Source organism: Rosa rugosa, chromosome 2, assembly GCF_958449725.1.
Source record: "Rosa rugosa chromosome 2, drRosRugo1.1, whole genome shotgun sequence".
Taxonomy (NCBI): Eukaryota; Viridiplantae; Streptophyta; class Magnoliopsida; order Rosales; family Rosaceae; genus Rosa; species Rosa rugosa.
Genome location: NC_084821.1, coordinates 43,056,979 through 43,071,637, shown reverse-complemented (window position 1 = coordinate 43,071,637; position 14,659 = coordinate 43,056,979). Strand labels below are relative to the sequence as shown.

At 37.3% G+C, this 14,659-nt stretch overlaps 1 protein-coding gene and 1 long non-coding RNA gene across 3 annotated transcripts; both read left to right on the top strand.

Annotated features, from left to right (window-relative positions):
* The first annotated feature begins 2,115 nt into the window (after window positions 1–2,115).
* On the top strand, window positions 2,116–4,031 carry LOC133734148 (uncharacterized). Of its 2 annotated transcripts, none has more exons than XR_009858110.1 (4): window positions 2,116–2,338; window positions 2,853–3,129; window positions 3,224–3,306; window positions 3,644–4,031. It is a non-coding gene; the product is annotated as an uncharacterized LOC133734148 (long non-coding RNA). The 2 variants fall into 2 exon arrangements; XR_009858111.1 differs by having other exon boundaries at window positions 3,558–4,031.
* Window positions 4,032–9,403: 5,372 nt separating this feature from the next.
* Window positions 9,404–14,595, top strand: LOC133734147 (cytochrome b561 and DOMON domain-containing protein At5g35735-like). Its single transcript, XM_062161779.1, has 3 exons — window positions 9,404–10,231; window positions 13,765–14,019; window positions 14,124–14,595. The coding sequence occupies exons 1-3, from the start codon at window positions 9,569–9,571 to the stop codon at window positions 14,406–14,408; spliced, it is 1,203 nt and encodes a 400-aa protein (XP_062017763.1). The 5' UTR covers window positions 9,404–9,568; the 3' UTR covers window positions 14,409–14,595.
* The last annotated feature ends 64 nt before the right edge of the window (window positions 14,596–14,659 follow it).

The following is a 14,659-nucleotide window of genomic DNA, read 5'->3' as shown; positions in this document are numbered from 1 at the left end:
TTCGGATGCCCGAAAAAGCCCATACATGCTACGAGTTTTGCTCCTATCTCCATTCTCTTCTTGAAAAGGTAAAATAATCAGCAATCGAACACCAAACGCCAAATCTACAAAGTGCCAACTTTGCCTTTTCTACACTCAAGTGTTCTTCAATCTCTTTGGCCATCCGTTCTACGTCAAACGAGTTTTGAATATTTTGACTTCATGGTGAATAAGAAAGATTCTTAATCAGAAAAAATAGAACGAAGAAGGGGAAAAAAATCAAAAGAAAACCAAGTAGTGTGAAATTGATGTTACATAAGAGACAAAAAACTTTGATGTTGATGTGGCATATATTGAATACATTTAGGATTTAGGTTATAAAGTTCGTTTAAATTTATTAAATATCACACAATTTTATAAAAAATTAACTTGAGAGGAACTGAATCCGTACATGTAATACACATATTTAATGCGTGTTTTACGAGTTGATCACACCACACATATATAAACCAAGTATCAAAAAAAAAAACCAAGTAATTTGTGCATAGGTTTAGAAGCTTATGATTATAGAACACTTTCACATATTTTAGTTCTGAGGCCAAATCATATCTCTCTCCAATCTTTGACTTACTATAATCAAATCTAATTTCGTACTAGATAGTACTAGGAATTTGGGATTCATGTGAACAATGAAGTATTTTGGATATTGAATAGACTCTGATAAACCTTGGCCACATTCCACACAAATAGAGTAATTTCCACTATGTTTAATCAACATCTAGAACTTTAGGATGTGCATTTTCTGCGTTAGTCAGAATGAAAGCTTTGACATATCTTCCTCAAGATTTGTTATACACTTGGTGCAGCCCCAAAATCCAAACCCAGTTTGCGCGCCTAATCTGCCCCCATCAACCCACTAATTACATTATGCATGTGGGCGAGAATATGTATAGTTTTTACACTCACAGAATTTGAAAACTTGTTCCACAAGAGGCAGCATGTAAGAGTACTCACAGAATATTAATGTTGAAATTTCGGAATCAAAAATCTCTATATTACCTATACTAAAGCGCTATCTCCCCAAAAAACAGAGCGTCTCTCTCTAGGTTTTAGAGAGAGAAAACAGATCTGAGAAAAACTCATCTCCCTCCCCCTTCTCTCTTGCCCTGATGTTGGCTTGACAGTTGGGGGCGGCCCTCTCTTTAGTTCCTCACTTCCTCTTCCTTTCATCTTTTTCCTTTGCTTCTCCCTCACCCCTGTGGTGAACCACACCCATCTTGTGGTGATCTTCTGGCTTATGTCGAGCTCTTGAGGACTTTGTTCCTCCGTTTTCTGGCTTATGTCCAACTCTAGAGGACTTTGTTCATCCCTTCTTTGCCGAACAACCCAAAAAATTTTCAGATCCAAAAAACTCCATGGTTCCCCTCACCCATCACCTCACATCAACTCCCCTGCTTCTACCAATGACCTTCTCCATGAAGGATTTCGTGGCTACTGCTCTAAAGTGAGAATCACTTACTAATTGGATTATGGGTGCTCACGCATGGGTGTTCCACCCCCCATTATCCGCTGTTTTTCTTCTTTGTTACTGGCTTTTGTCCCTTCTCGGTGGCTTTCTCCCCTTCCCGGTTTGAGTCTCTCTGGTGGAGATGCACGAGTCAGTGTGTGGTATTGGTTCCTTTCTCTCATCCCCCTTTATGCTGGTTTTGACTGGATTTGCTTTTTGGGTTTGTTCCGGCAACGACTATTCGGTACTCATCACTTCGATTCAGCACTTCTCGCATCCTCTTGGCTTCTGGTGCGACTGCAGCGGCTGCTGTGCGGAAGCGTTTGGGCGACGCCGGCTGTGTTTGTGTTTGGAGTTGATGTATTTTATTTTTTAGGGTTGCACTCTGTTGCCTGTCCATGTGGATTATTGTTGAGTTGTAATTTTCCTTATTGGGTTTATTTGTAATTGGGCTCTGTTTTGGGCTCCTTCCATTGAGTTTACTCTCAGTGGTATTTATTAATGAAGTTTCATTAATTTCCAAAAAAAAAAAAAAGCGCTATCTCCCCGTGAACAGTAACGTCCGTATTGTTTGCCCTTCTTTTTTGTTTTATTACGTCTATGCCATGGTGATGTGTCGAAGGATCGAGAGAGCCAGGGTCCACAGGGTGTTTCTTCGCGTCGCACAAAGAGAGAGAGAGAGAGAGAGGGGTGATATTCAAGACTGAGCAGACAGATACACAGAGAGAAGTGGGAGAGGGATCTGTGTTTTGATTACAGCCCCAAATTTCTGAAGATCATCTTTCAGATTTTGCAGGTATGACAAATCAAAATGGATGTGGGCTGACAGCAGAGGGGTCTTTATTTTGAGAGGTATTTGCTTGATTTCTTCAAAAAAATTTATTTAAATCAGCGTAAATCTTCTTATCTTACTGACTTGGGGTTGGGCTCTGCGATTGCTTTTGTTGGTGATGAAGACCTTGCTGAGAATGTTTTTGATTTGATGTATGCTTTTTTATTTTTCAGTTATAATATTTGATATTCCAGGCTGTATGCAAATACCTCTTCAAATTGATTTTTTTCTTTTTCTTTTCAGCAAACATGAATTTACCTTTGTTGTTGTTTACTAAATGCTCAAGTTCGTGGTTTCGAATGGAAACCCTGAAACCATAGGTTGGGTGTCTGTTGAGTCACTCAATTCTTGATTTGATTTGCATGTTATGGAATTTGATCAAGTATACAGTGTATCAACATGTTTTATATTTCTCACCTTGATGTCTGGAGTCTCAGATGGGCTACAAATTGACTATGACACAATATAATGTTAACTATCAGCTTACCCTAGACATGGATTTGAAATATTTAAATTATGATGCTTCTGTGGCAGGTTGAAACTGAATATGATGAACAACCGGCAGGTGGTAAGGTGGAAGAATGGGAAGATACAATTCAAGACAGTGAACATGTTCAAGATCAGCTGCCTGTTATTGATCTTAACTATTTGAGCATAGTGGAAGGACTGGTGGATTTGAGTCCTGAAAAGCTAAAGAAGGTAGTGGTGATATTAGGTGTTTGAAGACAAGTAAGTTAATTGCTACTTATAAAAGCTCAAAGTCAGTAAGGTGTTTGAAAGTTATGAGATAATTGATTCCCTTGGACCAGAGGTAGCTCATCGTTCACCAATATATTGGTCTAATTAAATTTGTTTATGGAATTCAAAAGTTTACTGTTTGTCACCAAATGTTTTAATATTTACAGGGTATTCTTTACGATGCAAATGTTCCGGGTGAAGGGGAGCAGAAGGTTATGTCGTACATTCGTCTTCAAAGAAATCTTCTTGGGTATGATCCAAATACATGTCATTGCTGTATGGTTTTAGTATACACTAATCTCCATCCCGTACTTGGCTCACTTTAAGATTGGGTTAATTAGCTTCCTAATGTCTTAAAGTTGGAAAACTTTAAACCTTGAGATGCTTTTTCTTCTTTGCCTCTGGCAGCAAACAAATAAAGCTTTTTTTTTTTTTTTGGGAAAAGATGGCATTAATTTGTACTGCTCCGGAGCTTAGTCATGATTGTTTTGGTTTGGTTAGGGATCAGGGAGTAGTGGGAAGTTTGAAATGCAATTAGCTCCATTGGTTTATGGTTGTGTCCTGAATTATTTCTGAATCTTTGGTAGAATCAGAGAAGCGTTGGAACATATTCGCAAGCTCAAGAATAAAGAGGTTATGCTTCTTCCCGGGTATTTTGAGACTTTGGTGAAAGGACTGTGCAGGGCTAATAGATTTGCAGATGCTTTGGAGATTTTGGATATTACGAAGAAAAGAGATTTTGTTGATAAGAATGTTTACTGGATTATTACTTGAGAAAGAATGATGTTTCTAGAGTTGATCTGTTTTTATAGTATGAAAGAATCTGGATATTTGCCTACTGCTTCTACCTACACCAAACTGACGTAGCAGCTCTTCAATGTAAATGAGTATCAAAAAGGCTGTGACATGTATGATGTCATACTTGAAAGAGGAGTGTAATATAATGCCAGCTCCAATACTTCCATTTTTGAAATATGTATATATTCCAGTTTGGTTAAAATACCAGATTTTATAACATGTAAAATGACAACATATTCGGCAAACATTTGTTAAAATATAAGGCAAAAAAAAAAAAAAAAAATACAAACCCGCAGCATCGCACGGGTGAACCTTCTAGTTAATATAATTTAGCTACACGTAATGTTGGAATTTCAATATTTTAAAACATTATAAAACACTCTGATATGAAAGAGGAATAAAAAAAAGACACAAACAAGGTAATTTAGCTACACGTAATGTTGGAATTTCAATATTTTAAAACGTTATAAAACACTGATATGAAAGAGGAATAAAAAAAAAGACACAAACAAGGAAAAGAAAAGCTATAGCCGTAGCATGGGGAATCTGTACGTGTTGCAAGGCAAGGGCAAAGAGGATTTCTCAGTCCGTTGGATTAAGAATATATTGGGAAGATGAACATCACATGAAACACGAGCTCGATTTTCTTATCTTCCCTAAAAAACTAGGAGCTCTTCTCGCATCAATCCACCTGGCTCCAACTTTTGGCAAACGTACGTTAAAATTAGGAATCTAGCTAAGCTGTGCCAGTGGTTAGCCACTTTAGTCATTAGGTGCCCCTTACCCTATATATTTCTTCATTAGCTTTGACCTTTGAGCAGCCGTTGTCTTTTAGGAATCAATAATGTAACACTCCACAAGGTTTGATTTTCAATTGCTCTTTCACTTCAAAAAGCTAAGAAGATATCTTAGCTTGTTGAATGTTTAAAGTAGCTTTAATGAAGGATAGACATATTGGCAAAAAAAAAAAAAGGTTAAAGATACTCTAAAAATTCGTAATTCAGTTAGTTAATGAGCACTTTTTTTGTTTTTTTTTTTTCATAGAAGTAGTTAATGAGCACTTACAAGTCGCAAAATTAGAATTAGCTAAAAGGTAATTAAATTAAAAATCGGATGACTTGACTACCTACATTAGATTGGCACCCTAAGACGGGGAATTATTCTGTGGTCCTGGAGTACCACGTAGCACTGCCATGTGGTGATCCCAACTAATAATATCACTTGAAAAGAAAAGAAAAATTAATTTAAGAGACCAATCAGAAATAATTACGAGTCACATGGCCCAATAATATCACTCGGGACCACCACGTGTACTATGGTTCAGGACCATGTAATAATTTCCCCCTTAAGACATAGGCCTACAGATCGAGGCCGAAGAACCGCAGAGCAAACAATCAATACTAGTCTGCGATCACATGCTCTGCATGTATAAGAAAAACTTTTGTTGTAAAAAATAAAAAATAAAAAATAAAAAAGATAGAAAGTTATCTGCAGAGAAAATGGATTCAGTGGATAGTTATCCATGAGGTTGGTAGTTCTCTCACGTATTTATCTATTTCCTTTTTTTTTCTTCTTTTTTTTCTGTTTCTCTTGTAATTTGACTATATTATCCCCACATATTTTATGAGTGTAAATGTTTATTAATATTTCAAGGTTATTTTGGTACAATTTTTCAGTTTTAGCTAATAAATCCTCTTCCTTTAATAAGAGTATAGATATTAAATCATGAGTTAATTACTGGTTACTCCCTATACTTATAGGGTTTCGTCGTTTCAGTCCCTGACCTTCGAATTTCACCTAAAAAGTCCCTGAACTCTCAATTTCCTCTCATTTCGTCCCTGCCGTCAAACTCCGTCCAAATTAACCGTTAAATTGCTTACTTAGCATCAATTTCACGCCAAAATGTCTATTTTACCCTCAATTACCTTTTTCCTTTTTTACCTCGTCTTCTTCCAGGCTCTCTCTTCGCTCTCTCTCTCTCTCTGTTCTCTCTCTCTCTCTCTTCCCTAAACTAATGTTAACGACCTCCCATGTGGGTAGTCCTCTGCGGCGGCGGCGCGACGCTGTTTTGGTGGATCTGAAGTGCTTCTGAAGTACTTGGTTCCATTCCAATCAGTACAACAGTACATCAACTATGCTTCTCAAAATCATAACAACTCAATTTCTCAATTCTGCATGTTATAACTAGTTATCCAAGATTGAAACCAAGTCCAATTCCTCAATCTCATAACACAAATTACAGTAAGCATCAACATGAACAACCAGAATTTCAAACACTCTCATGATCCTCAAAATTTCCAAACATAACCCAACTGACCTTAATACTAAATGAAAGCCAAGCAGTACTTTAATTTACCTACGATTTGAAACAAACTCCGAGCAGAAGCATCCTAACCAGAAATAAAAAACTCGGCTACTCTTCCACTGCCCAAATCGTGAGATTAACTGGACCAAGCACCGATTAGTGTTCTAGGACGAGAACCATCATCAAAAACAAAGCCCAGATGTTCCAGAATTCGCCGCCGTGCACGGTAACGCCAACGAGGCCGAAGACACCCAAAACATCAGTCTATCAAACCCAACCAAAATTGAAAACTAATTATACACAGATGCAGAAATCTTCAAGAGGATTTCGTTTCGTACCTCAGACAACCCAGATGGTGGCTGGAGTCGCCGGAAAATCAGAAATTGCCGAAAGAGCTTCACACCTTCTGAGCTTCGAATCTCCCTTCATGAACTGTGCATGGATGATCCATCACCATAGGCACGTCGGCGAAGACGAGACGAGAAGAATGCCGGTGGTCCAGCTTGGAGAGGTGGCCGGACGGAGGAACTTTGTCCGGGTCGTGGCTTCGGGTCGTCGACAAGCAGAAACGGATCGAGAGCTCTGATTGTTTCTGGAATGGGTAGTCCGCCGCGGCGGGAATGGGTCGGGATTGGTTTTGAGGCAGGATAGCACCAGGAGTTCTCGGGAGAGACAATCGTCGGCGGGTCGAGCTTTCGAGTCAGGTTGTTGTTGTTGTTGCAGCGTCTGGGTTTGATGGTTGGCTGTTGATGGGGGTGAGCTTTGAGAGAAGTAGTAGTAGATGTGGTTGTTGCCATGAAATTGAATAAATTAAGGCGAGAAAAACATAGTGAAATCCGGCAATGTTTGTTAGACATATTCATCTCCAAAGAAGAAGAGATAGAGAGAGAAAGAGAGAGCTGGGTTGGGGTTTGCTTTTAGAAGAAGAAGATGGAGATAAATGGAGGAGGAAAGACAGCCTGGAGGAAGAAGATGAGGTCAAAAGGAAAGAGAGAGAGAGAGAGTTAAAAAAAAAAAAAAAAAACAATTGAGGGTAAAATAGACATTTTGAAGTGAAATGGATGTCACGTTAGCAATTTAACGGTTAATTTGAACGGAGCTTGACGGCAGGGACTAATTGTTAAGAAATTGAGAGTTTGAGGAGTTTTTAGGTGAAATTCGAAGGTCATGGACTGAAACGACGAAACCCTATAAGTATAGGGAGTAACCAGTAATTAACTCTTAAATCATTAATTGTCGAAACACTTGGGTCATTGCCTCACTTTGATTGACAGGCTTCCTCATGACTTGATGCCAAAGCGCCAACGTTCTCGCAACTAGATCTGGAATCGTCGGAGACCCTTGAACGTCCAACAAGAACTGATCTCGATATCCGACTATTGATCGGAGAGATGAGTAGCTGGCTGGGGTATGAAGGCCTAATTAAATACGTAATTAGAAACCACAATGACGTCCATCGATCACTATCTTCAATTCCTTATAACCCAACTGAGCCTCATGGCAAGGAAGGAAAAACTATGCAATGTGAACTCTGAACTCTTAATTAACAACCAATCTATTCAATTTATTGGAAACAACAATAAAGATCTATCTCATCAATGCCTATATTAGTGTAGCAAAAATTATAGAAAATTTAAAAGAATATGGAATGCAAGATTGAACTTAATTTTGAAGTGCAATAGTACTAGCGAATTCATATGAGGGGCGAGTGACGAAAATCGATCCCATATAAGAGCAACTCCAACAACTTCTCTATAATTTTTGTATTATAAGAAAGTAAATGTCAAAGCTTTAGCCTCTTTTAGTTCTCCAACTCCAACAGATTCCCTTCTCTAAAAAAAAAAACTCCAACAGATTCCCTATTTTACACTAATCTCTAAAATCTCCATAATTCTTCCTTAAAATTTTAGAGATTGCTGTAAATTTAGGAAATTTGGTTTTCTCTTTCCTCACTTTTCCTAAAATAGGAAGAGTTATAGGGAATCTGTTGGAGCAAAAGAGACTCATTTTTCCCTAAAATAGAGAAAGATCAAAATATAGGGAAGATGAGAGCTGTTGGAGTTGCTCTAACATTTTGTTTGCCAATTCAATTGCTTAAATAGCTGCTAGCTCATTGTTTCTTTGGATTTTTGCTTATTTCGTTGAAGATGAGAGCGAGGCTGCCTATTAAATACCTCAGAGAGGAGAGGCAGTACAACCTAAATTTCTTTTGAGCTTTTTCATCTCATCTTTAATAAGAAAAAAAAGGGGAAATATCACCAATGGTCACTGAGTTATGACTTATTCGACACTTAACTCACAGTATTTTCAACAATATCACTTAACTCACTCAGTTTTACATCCGTCTTTCACTTAACTCACTGCCGTTAATTCTATCGTTAGAAGCCGTTAAAATTGAGGGTATATTTGTCAAAACACTTAAAAATCATTTTTAACTTAAAAAAACTACATTTATTAGACTTTTTTTCAATTTTTTTAAATTTCTGAAATTTCTAATAAAAAAAGATTTTTTTAACTTAAATATAATTTGAAAAAAATTGTCTTTTTTTTTTTAAAAAAAGTTAGAAATGCATTTTTTTAGTGTTTAGATAAATATACCCTCAATTTACATTTATTAGACTTTTTTCAATTTTTTAAATTTATGAGATTTCTAATAAAAAATGATTTTTTTAACTTAAATATAATTTGAAAAAAAATTGTTTTTTTTTTTTTTTAAAAGTTAGAAATGCATTTTTTTACTGTTTAGACAAATATACCCTCAATTTTAATAGCTTTTAACGGAAAAATTAACGACAGTGAGTTAAGTGAAAGACGGATGTAAAACTGAGTGAGTTAAGTGATATTGTTGAAAATACAGTGAGTTAAGTGTCGAATAAGTCATAACTCAGTGACCATTGGTGATGTTTTCCCGAAAAAAAATTCTGAATTACTTCTCTCGTTTGAAATTGTTCCTAGTTGTAAGCCTAGCTAGCTAGCTTTACCTTCAAGACGTCGTACGCATATTTCTTGAAGCGTTTTACAAGCAACAAAACCTGAGATGGATCGTGGATGCATGGTCACGTTTTACTCGATCGGAAGCACAACGAATCTGATTTTCACATAGTACGTACGGTTTCACTTTTTTACAGCTAGCAAAACAAAAGTGACGGGGGCAATTGCGAAGATAGCAAATTAATATTCCAAGTAGCTAGATTGAAAAAAAGTTCCTACGATTGTGACCCAACATGACCCAACATGCTGTAAAAATAGTATAAAAAACAACTATATATGCTTTACTTGTTCCTCAATCTTACCCAATTCAAAGACCAAAAGGAACAAATCCACTCGATCTCCTCAAACACAAGTACATACGATACATAGTAATTAGCAGATTTGGCATTTGCAGAGAATTTCCTCCCAACCGTCCGACATGTACTGGTGTGCATTAATTCTCATACTGACCTTGTCCTCCTCCTCTCTCGTCACCACTGCTCATAAGAGAACCAAAATTTGTACTCCCATCAACCCCATGAACATCACCAACTGCAAGAAACTACTCACTTTGGGAGCTGAACTCGGCTGGAACATCCACAACGAAACCCACATTGACATCTTGTTCACTATTCCAATATCTATGGACGACACACCAAAATGGGTCGCCTGGGGTGTGAACCCGCGTCGGAAAAGGCCGCGGATGATCGGAACCAGGGCCATTATCGCCATTTCACAGGCCAACGGGACTTTGAAGGTCAGCAGATACAACATCACCAGTGACACCAAGCTGGGATGTCGTTTGCAGCCTCTGCAGCCTTCCATAGAGTTCGAGGATGTCGTCGTCCAAAACATGACAGGTGATGTGAAACCTAACAGATACATGTCAATTTTTGCGACGCTAATTTTGCGTCCAGATTTAGCTGCGTACGACATTGCAAGGTTGAACCATGTGTGGCAAGTTGGGTATGAAGCTGATGAGGTTGCTCTGGAGCCTAAGATGCACCCGACGGCTCTCCAGAACGTGGATAGCACAGAGACTACAAACTTGTACAGTTGGAAAGGTATCAGCACTGGACATCGCCGGCATCATCTTAGAACGGTAAGATGCGTAAATATCAGTAAATATGGTGCAAGTAATATTACATAAATACATATAATTAGCTGGTGAAGAAAGTTTTTTATTTTTATTTTTTATTTTTTATTTTTTTATTGAATTATGTAAATTATTTCTGTCATAATTCATCGCCAATGAGAAAGATAGACATGTGCTTATATAGAACTTATCAATGCCTTAATTAAAAAGAAGTTGCGAATGTGTCAAATCAGAACTTAGGTTAACAAAATTAACATAATTTGTACCAACTAGCGTTTAGTTTAGTAGTAGAACATTTTTCTCCAACAAAATATTAATAAACTTCGCTTTTCTTTATTTCAAAAGCTAGAAAAAGGCCAAAACACTTGTTATACATCAATCCCTCTGGTAAAAGTAAAACTAGGGCTGTCACTCGGTCGGTTCGAATCGGTTATATGTATTACCAACTTCAAAACCAAAGTTTTCGGTTTCAAAATTGAGCTATCAATTACCAACCAAAATTTTTGGTTTTTAATCATAACTACCAAATTCGGTATTTCGGTTTTCGGTATTACCAACTTTAGAACAACTAATTCTTTGTAATTAAAATTAGAACGAACAAAACTAGGTTCTTCAATTTTATAGTCGTAAACTTTGTACTCATCTCCTAATAATAGCTTTCTTTTGTATATATGACATCAAGTTTGAGTCATTTTCAATAAAACTAGGTTATTTAACCATATTTGACTAGGTTACATAAAATATATATACTATTAATGTAGTATAAGTAGTAATGTTCATACTATTATGAAAAATTTTATGTTTATTTCTTAATATACATGTATGTGTATTGAAAATCATAGTATATAAAGCTAATATTTAGATAATCGGTAGATTCGGTATTTATCAAAACCAAACCAACTTTTTCGGTAATTTTCGATTTCGATTTTATCGGTCTCGGTTACAAAAAAGTCGGTTTACCAAACTTAAAACATCGGTTGGTATTCGGTCGGTTTGGTAATTACCAAACCAAGTGGCAGCCTTAGGTAAAACTAATTAGAATTTTTTTTTTTTTTTGAACGAGGTTTGGAACCCAGCCTAGCTGGGAGGCTCAGCCCCACGCCCGGTTCCATTTATTATATTAATATTACGATTTTGCAACGGGGGGACATAAAACCTGGACCCCGTGCTATAAGAGAACACTGACAATAATCCTCGTAGAGTACATCCTGAATAATAGCAGGAGTCTCATCTATCCAAACATCATCTAACCCAGAAAAACTAGCAAGGTGTGCAAGCCTAGCTGTGCAACACCATTTGCTTCACGGAAAATATGCCGAACTTTAACTGATTGAAAAGAAGATAAATACTCTTTGCAATCATCTAAAACCCGATTTACCTCCGAATAATTCTCCCCAGTACCATTGAGTGCAGCAATCAGGAGGGCAGAGTCGCTCTCAATATCAAATTCCGTCCAACCTTGGTGGATACCAAGAAGAAGGCCAGCTCTGCACGCCTCAGCTTCCATATTAAACGCTGAGTGTGCATGCAAAAAAGGCCTTGCCATAGCTGTAATTAGAACCATACAGATACTAACTTCTTGATTTGGGTGCTTCAATGCAACGGGGATTGAAAGGGAAAATATGTAAACCCGAAATTATCGTACCACAGGGATTGAAAAGCTAACTCCAATCCTTGGTTATACCGATTACTAAGTCACCAACAATTTAACAAACAAAATCTAAAAATAGCACCAAGCTATTTACATGCCCGGCTCGGAACAACCAAGCCTAAAATTGGTCAAGAGAAAACCACAAGTGAATGCGGAAACTCACAACCAAATGGTATGGACAAAGAAAGTGGTTTGTAAAAGTTGATTTTGATTGCGAAAAAAAATAAAATTGACAATTGAAAATTAAAATTGCGACTAAAAATAAAGATAATATAAACTAATCAATAAATGGAAATTAGGTCACTAGGGTATCCTACTAGCCAAATTTAATGCACAAATATGCTCCGACAATGGTCATTCAATTCATAATGGCATCAAGAACCGTACCCAAGGCTTTTCAAGGCTCATGGGTCATAGATTCCTTAAAATGTATTCCTACTCCGGATCAAGGGTCGTAGAAACTCAATTGGGACAATCTAGAGCCTTGTTAGGGCATCTAGTTGCACCAAAAGGCGAAGAGTCCTAGAATCAAGGTTCTCAAGCTAGCCAATACAGCAATCGAAATTGGTATTGTAACTAACCATGTTCTAAACAAGTGTCCTAGCCATAAATTAGAGAAGTGATTAGGTCCTCTAATTTGTTCTAGACATGCTTATCTACACATTCAAGAGTTAATCAAGCTCCTAAGCATGCATCTAAGCCAAATATTATAGAATAGAACATATGCCAAACACGAAATTGAAAACCATTAAATCAAAACATATTTATTACATTAAATCCATGCTAGGGCTCAAACCCTAGCTTCCTAAATAGACTACTCACAACCCATCCACAAATCAACAACAAAATACATCAATTAAAGAGGTAAAGGTGAAGAGGAGTGAGAAGTGACAAGAACAAGTCACAAATTGCTATGGATCAATTATGACAAGCCTTGATTTATGGCTTCCCACTATACCCAATCTCAAGTCTTGATGTAGATGAGATCCCTTAAAGCTCCTTGAAATCCCTTTGAGAAATTGATGAGGATTTGATGGAATTTTGGTGAGATAAATCTTGGTGAGGAGGAAAATGGATCTTGGTGAGGTGATGGTGGATCTTGGTGAGGAAGAAAATAAATCTTGATGAGGAGGTGAAAATATGAGAAGGAGAAAAAATGGTGGTGTGGTGGAGTGTTAGAGAGAAGAGGAATGGGGAGTGCGGCTGTTGGGGTTAGAGAGAGAATGATGGGATCTGTGGTGTGTGCGGCAGAAGGGGAAGAATGGGATTAATAGGGTCTCGGTGTTTTGAGGCAAGAGAGAGAAAATGGAATGAACTCTGGTGTGTGGTCTCGGCCTCCCCGAAGAATGGGATCATTCTAATGCAATGCCAATATGCAATTATGTGTGGCTGTAGAGGAAGAGAGAGAGGATGTGTGCCACGTGGCAACACATAATAGGAAGAGAGGGAAAATAAAAAGAAATGAAAAGAAAAGGATGGACGTGCAAATGTGTTTCTGCTGCTGACGTCATGATTCTGATGCTGACGTCAGCAAAGTCAATTTTTTTTTCCTTCTTTCTTTCTTTCTTTCTTCTCTCTTCTCAATGCACTTCCGCAAATACTACTAGAGGTAATTGGATTCCGCTCCCTTGATGGTGTTGACTACGGTTGACCCGCATTGACCATTTCGTCCTTTTGTCGGAAACTCCATTTTGCTCAATTTTCGCGTCATTTTCTTTCGATTTACGTAACTCCGTTTATTTTCTACAAAATAATAACAATAGATTAATTACATAATAATTGACTTGAGGACTAACTTATTTTAGTGTTTTAGATATAATTACACGCATATAAATACGTGTAATCACTTCTTTTTGTTCTTTATCAAATATCTTTGTTTTTCTAACAGGTGCATGGGATTCTGAATATTGTGGGATGGGGAACATTGTTGCCCTTTGGAGTGATTATAGCGAGGTACTGCAGAAGATATCCCTTTCATTGTGCACATTGGTTTTTATCGCACGTCTCTTGTCAGATCGTTGGTTACATTCTCGGCACAATTGGTTGGGCAATCGGAATATGGCTCGGACATGCTTCCAAAGAATATCACTTCCACACTCACAATATTCTCGCCATGTTCATATTTGCATTTACAACATTACAAGTAATTCACTCAACTCTCTTTCGATCAAGAAATTTTGAATGCATATGGTTTTTCATTTGCTTGCAATTGTAGAAGAGTGACATTGTTTTTGTTATGTTGTCTAGATGATTGCTTTGCGTTTAAGGCCAACGCCAACAGATGATTACCGGAAATACTGGGACATGTACCATCATTTTCTGGGCTACGCACTTCTGGCTGTGATCATATTGAATATATTCCATGGCATTGCCATTTTGAAGCCAGACAAAACCTGGCTATGGGCTTATATTGGAATCCTTGCAGTGCTTGCTTCCATCACATTGGGTTTGGAGATTTATACTTGGTGTAAATTCATGAATTCCAAAATGAAGAAACCAGACACTTCCAGAGAAGTTCAACCTAGTAGTTAGTCTCATGTTCAACCTAGTAGTCAGTCTCATACCTCTTAGGGCAGGTGTATTTGTTCATCAGGAAATTCGGCAAATTTTCCACTCTCAAGTCGCAATTCACCTACATTGCTATCTACTAAATCGTTTTATTTTTTTCCGATTCTATTTTCCACTCTGGCTTGGATTTTAAATCAATTAGCCAATCTTATGTACCTTTTTTTTATTATTTCAATAGAATAACACTTTGAGGTACTTTTGGTTTAGTTTTTTTT

What these genes read in the sequence shown, in the direction of transcription:
- LOC133734147 (XM_062161779.1), top strand. Translation starts at nt 9,569, where the DNA reads ATGTACTGGTGTGCATTAATTCTCATACTGACCTTGTCCTCCTCCTCT. An exon ending in GCCGGCATCATCTTAGAACG is followed by an intron (nt 10,232 to 13,764) that starts GTAAGATGCGTA and finishes TTTTTCTAACAG; the next exon opens with GTGCATGGGATTCTGAATAT. An exon ending in TTGCATTTACAACATTACAA is followed by an intron (nt 14,020 to 14,123) that starts GTAATTCACTCA and finishes TATGTTGTCTAG; the next exon opens with ATGATTGCTTTGCGTTTAAG.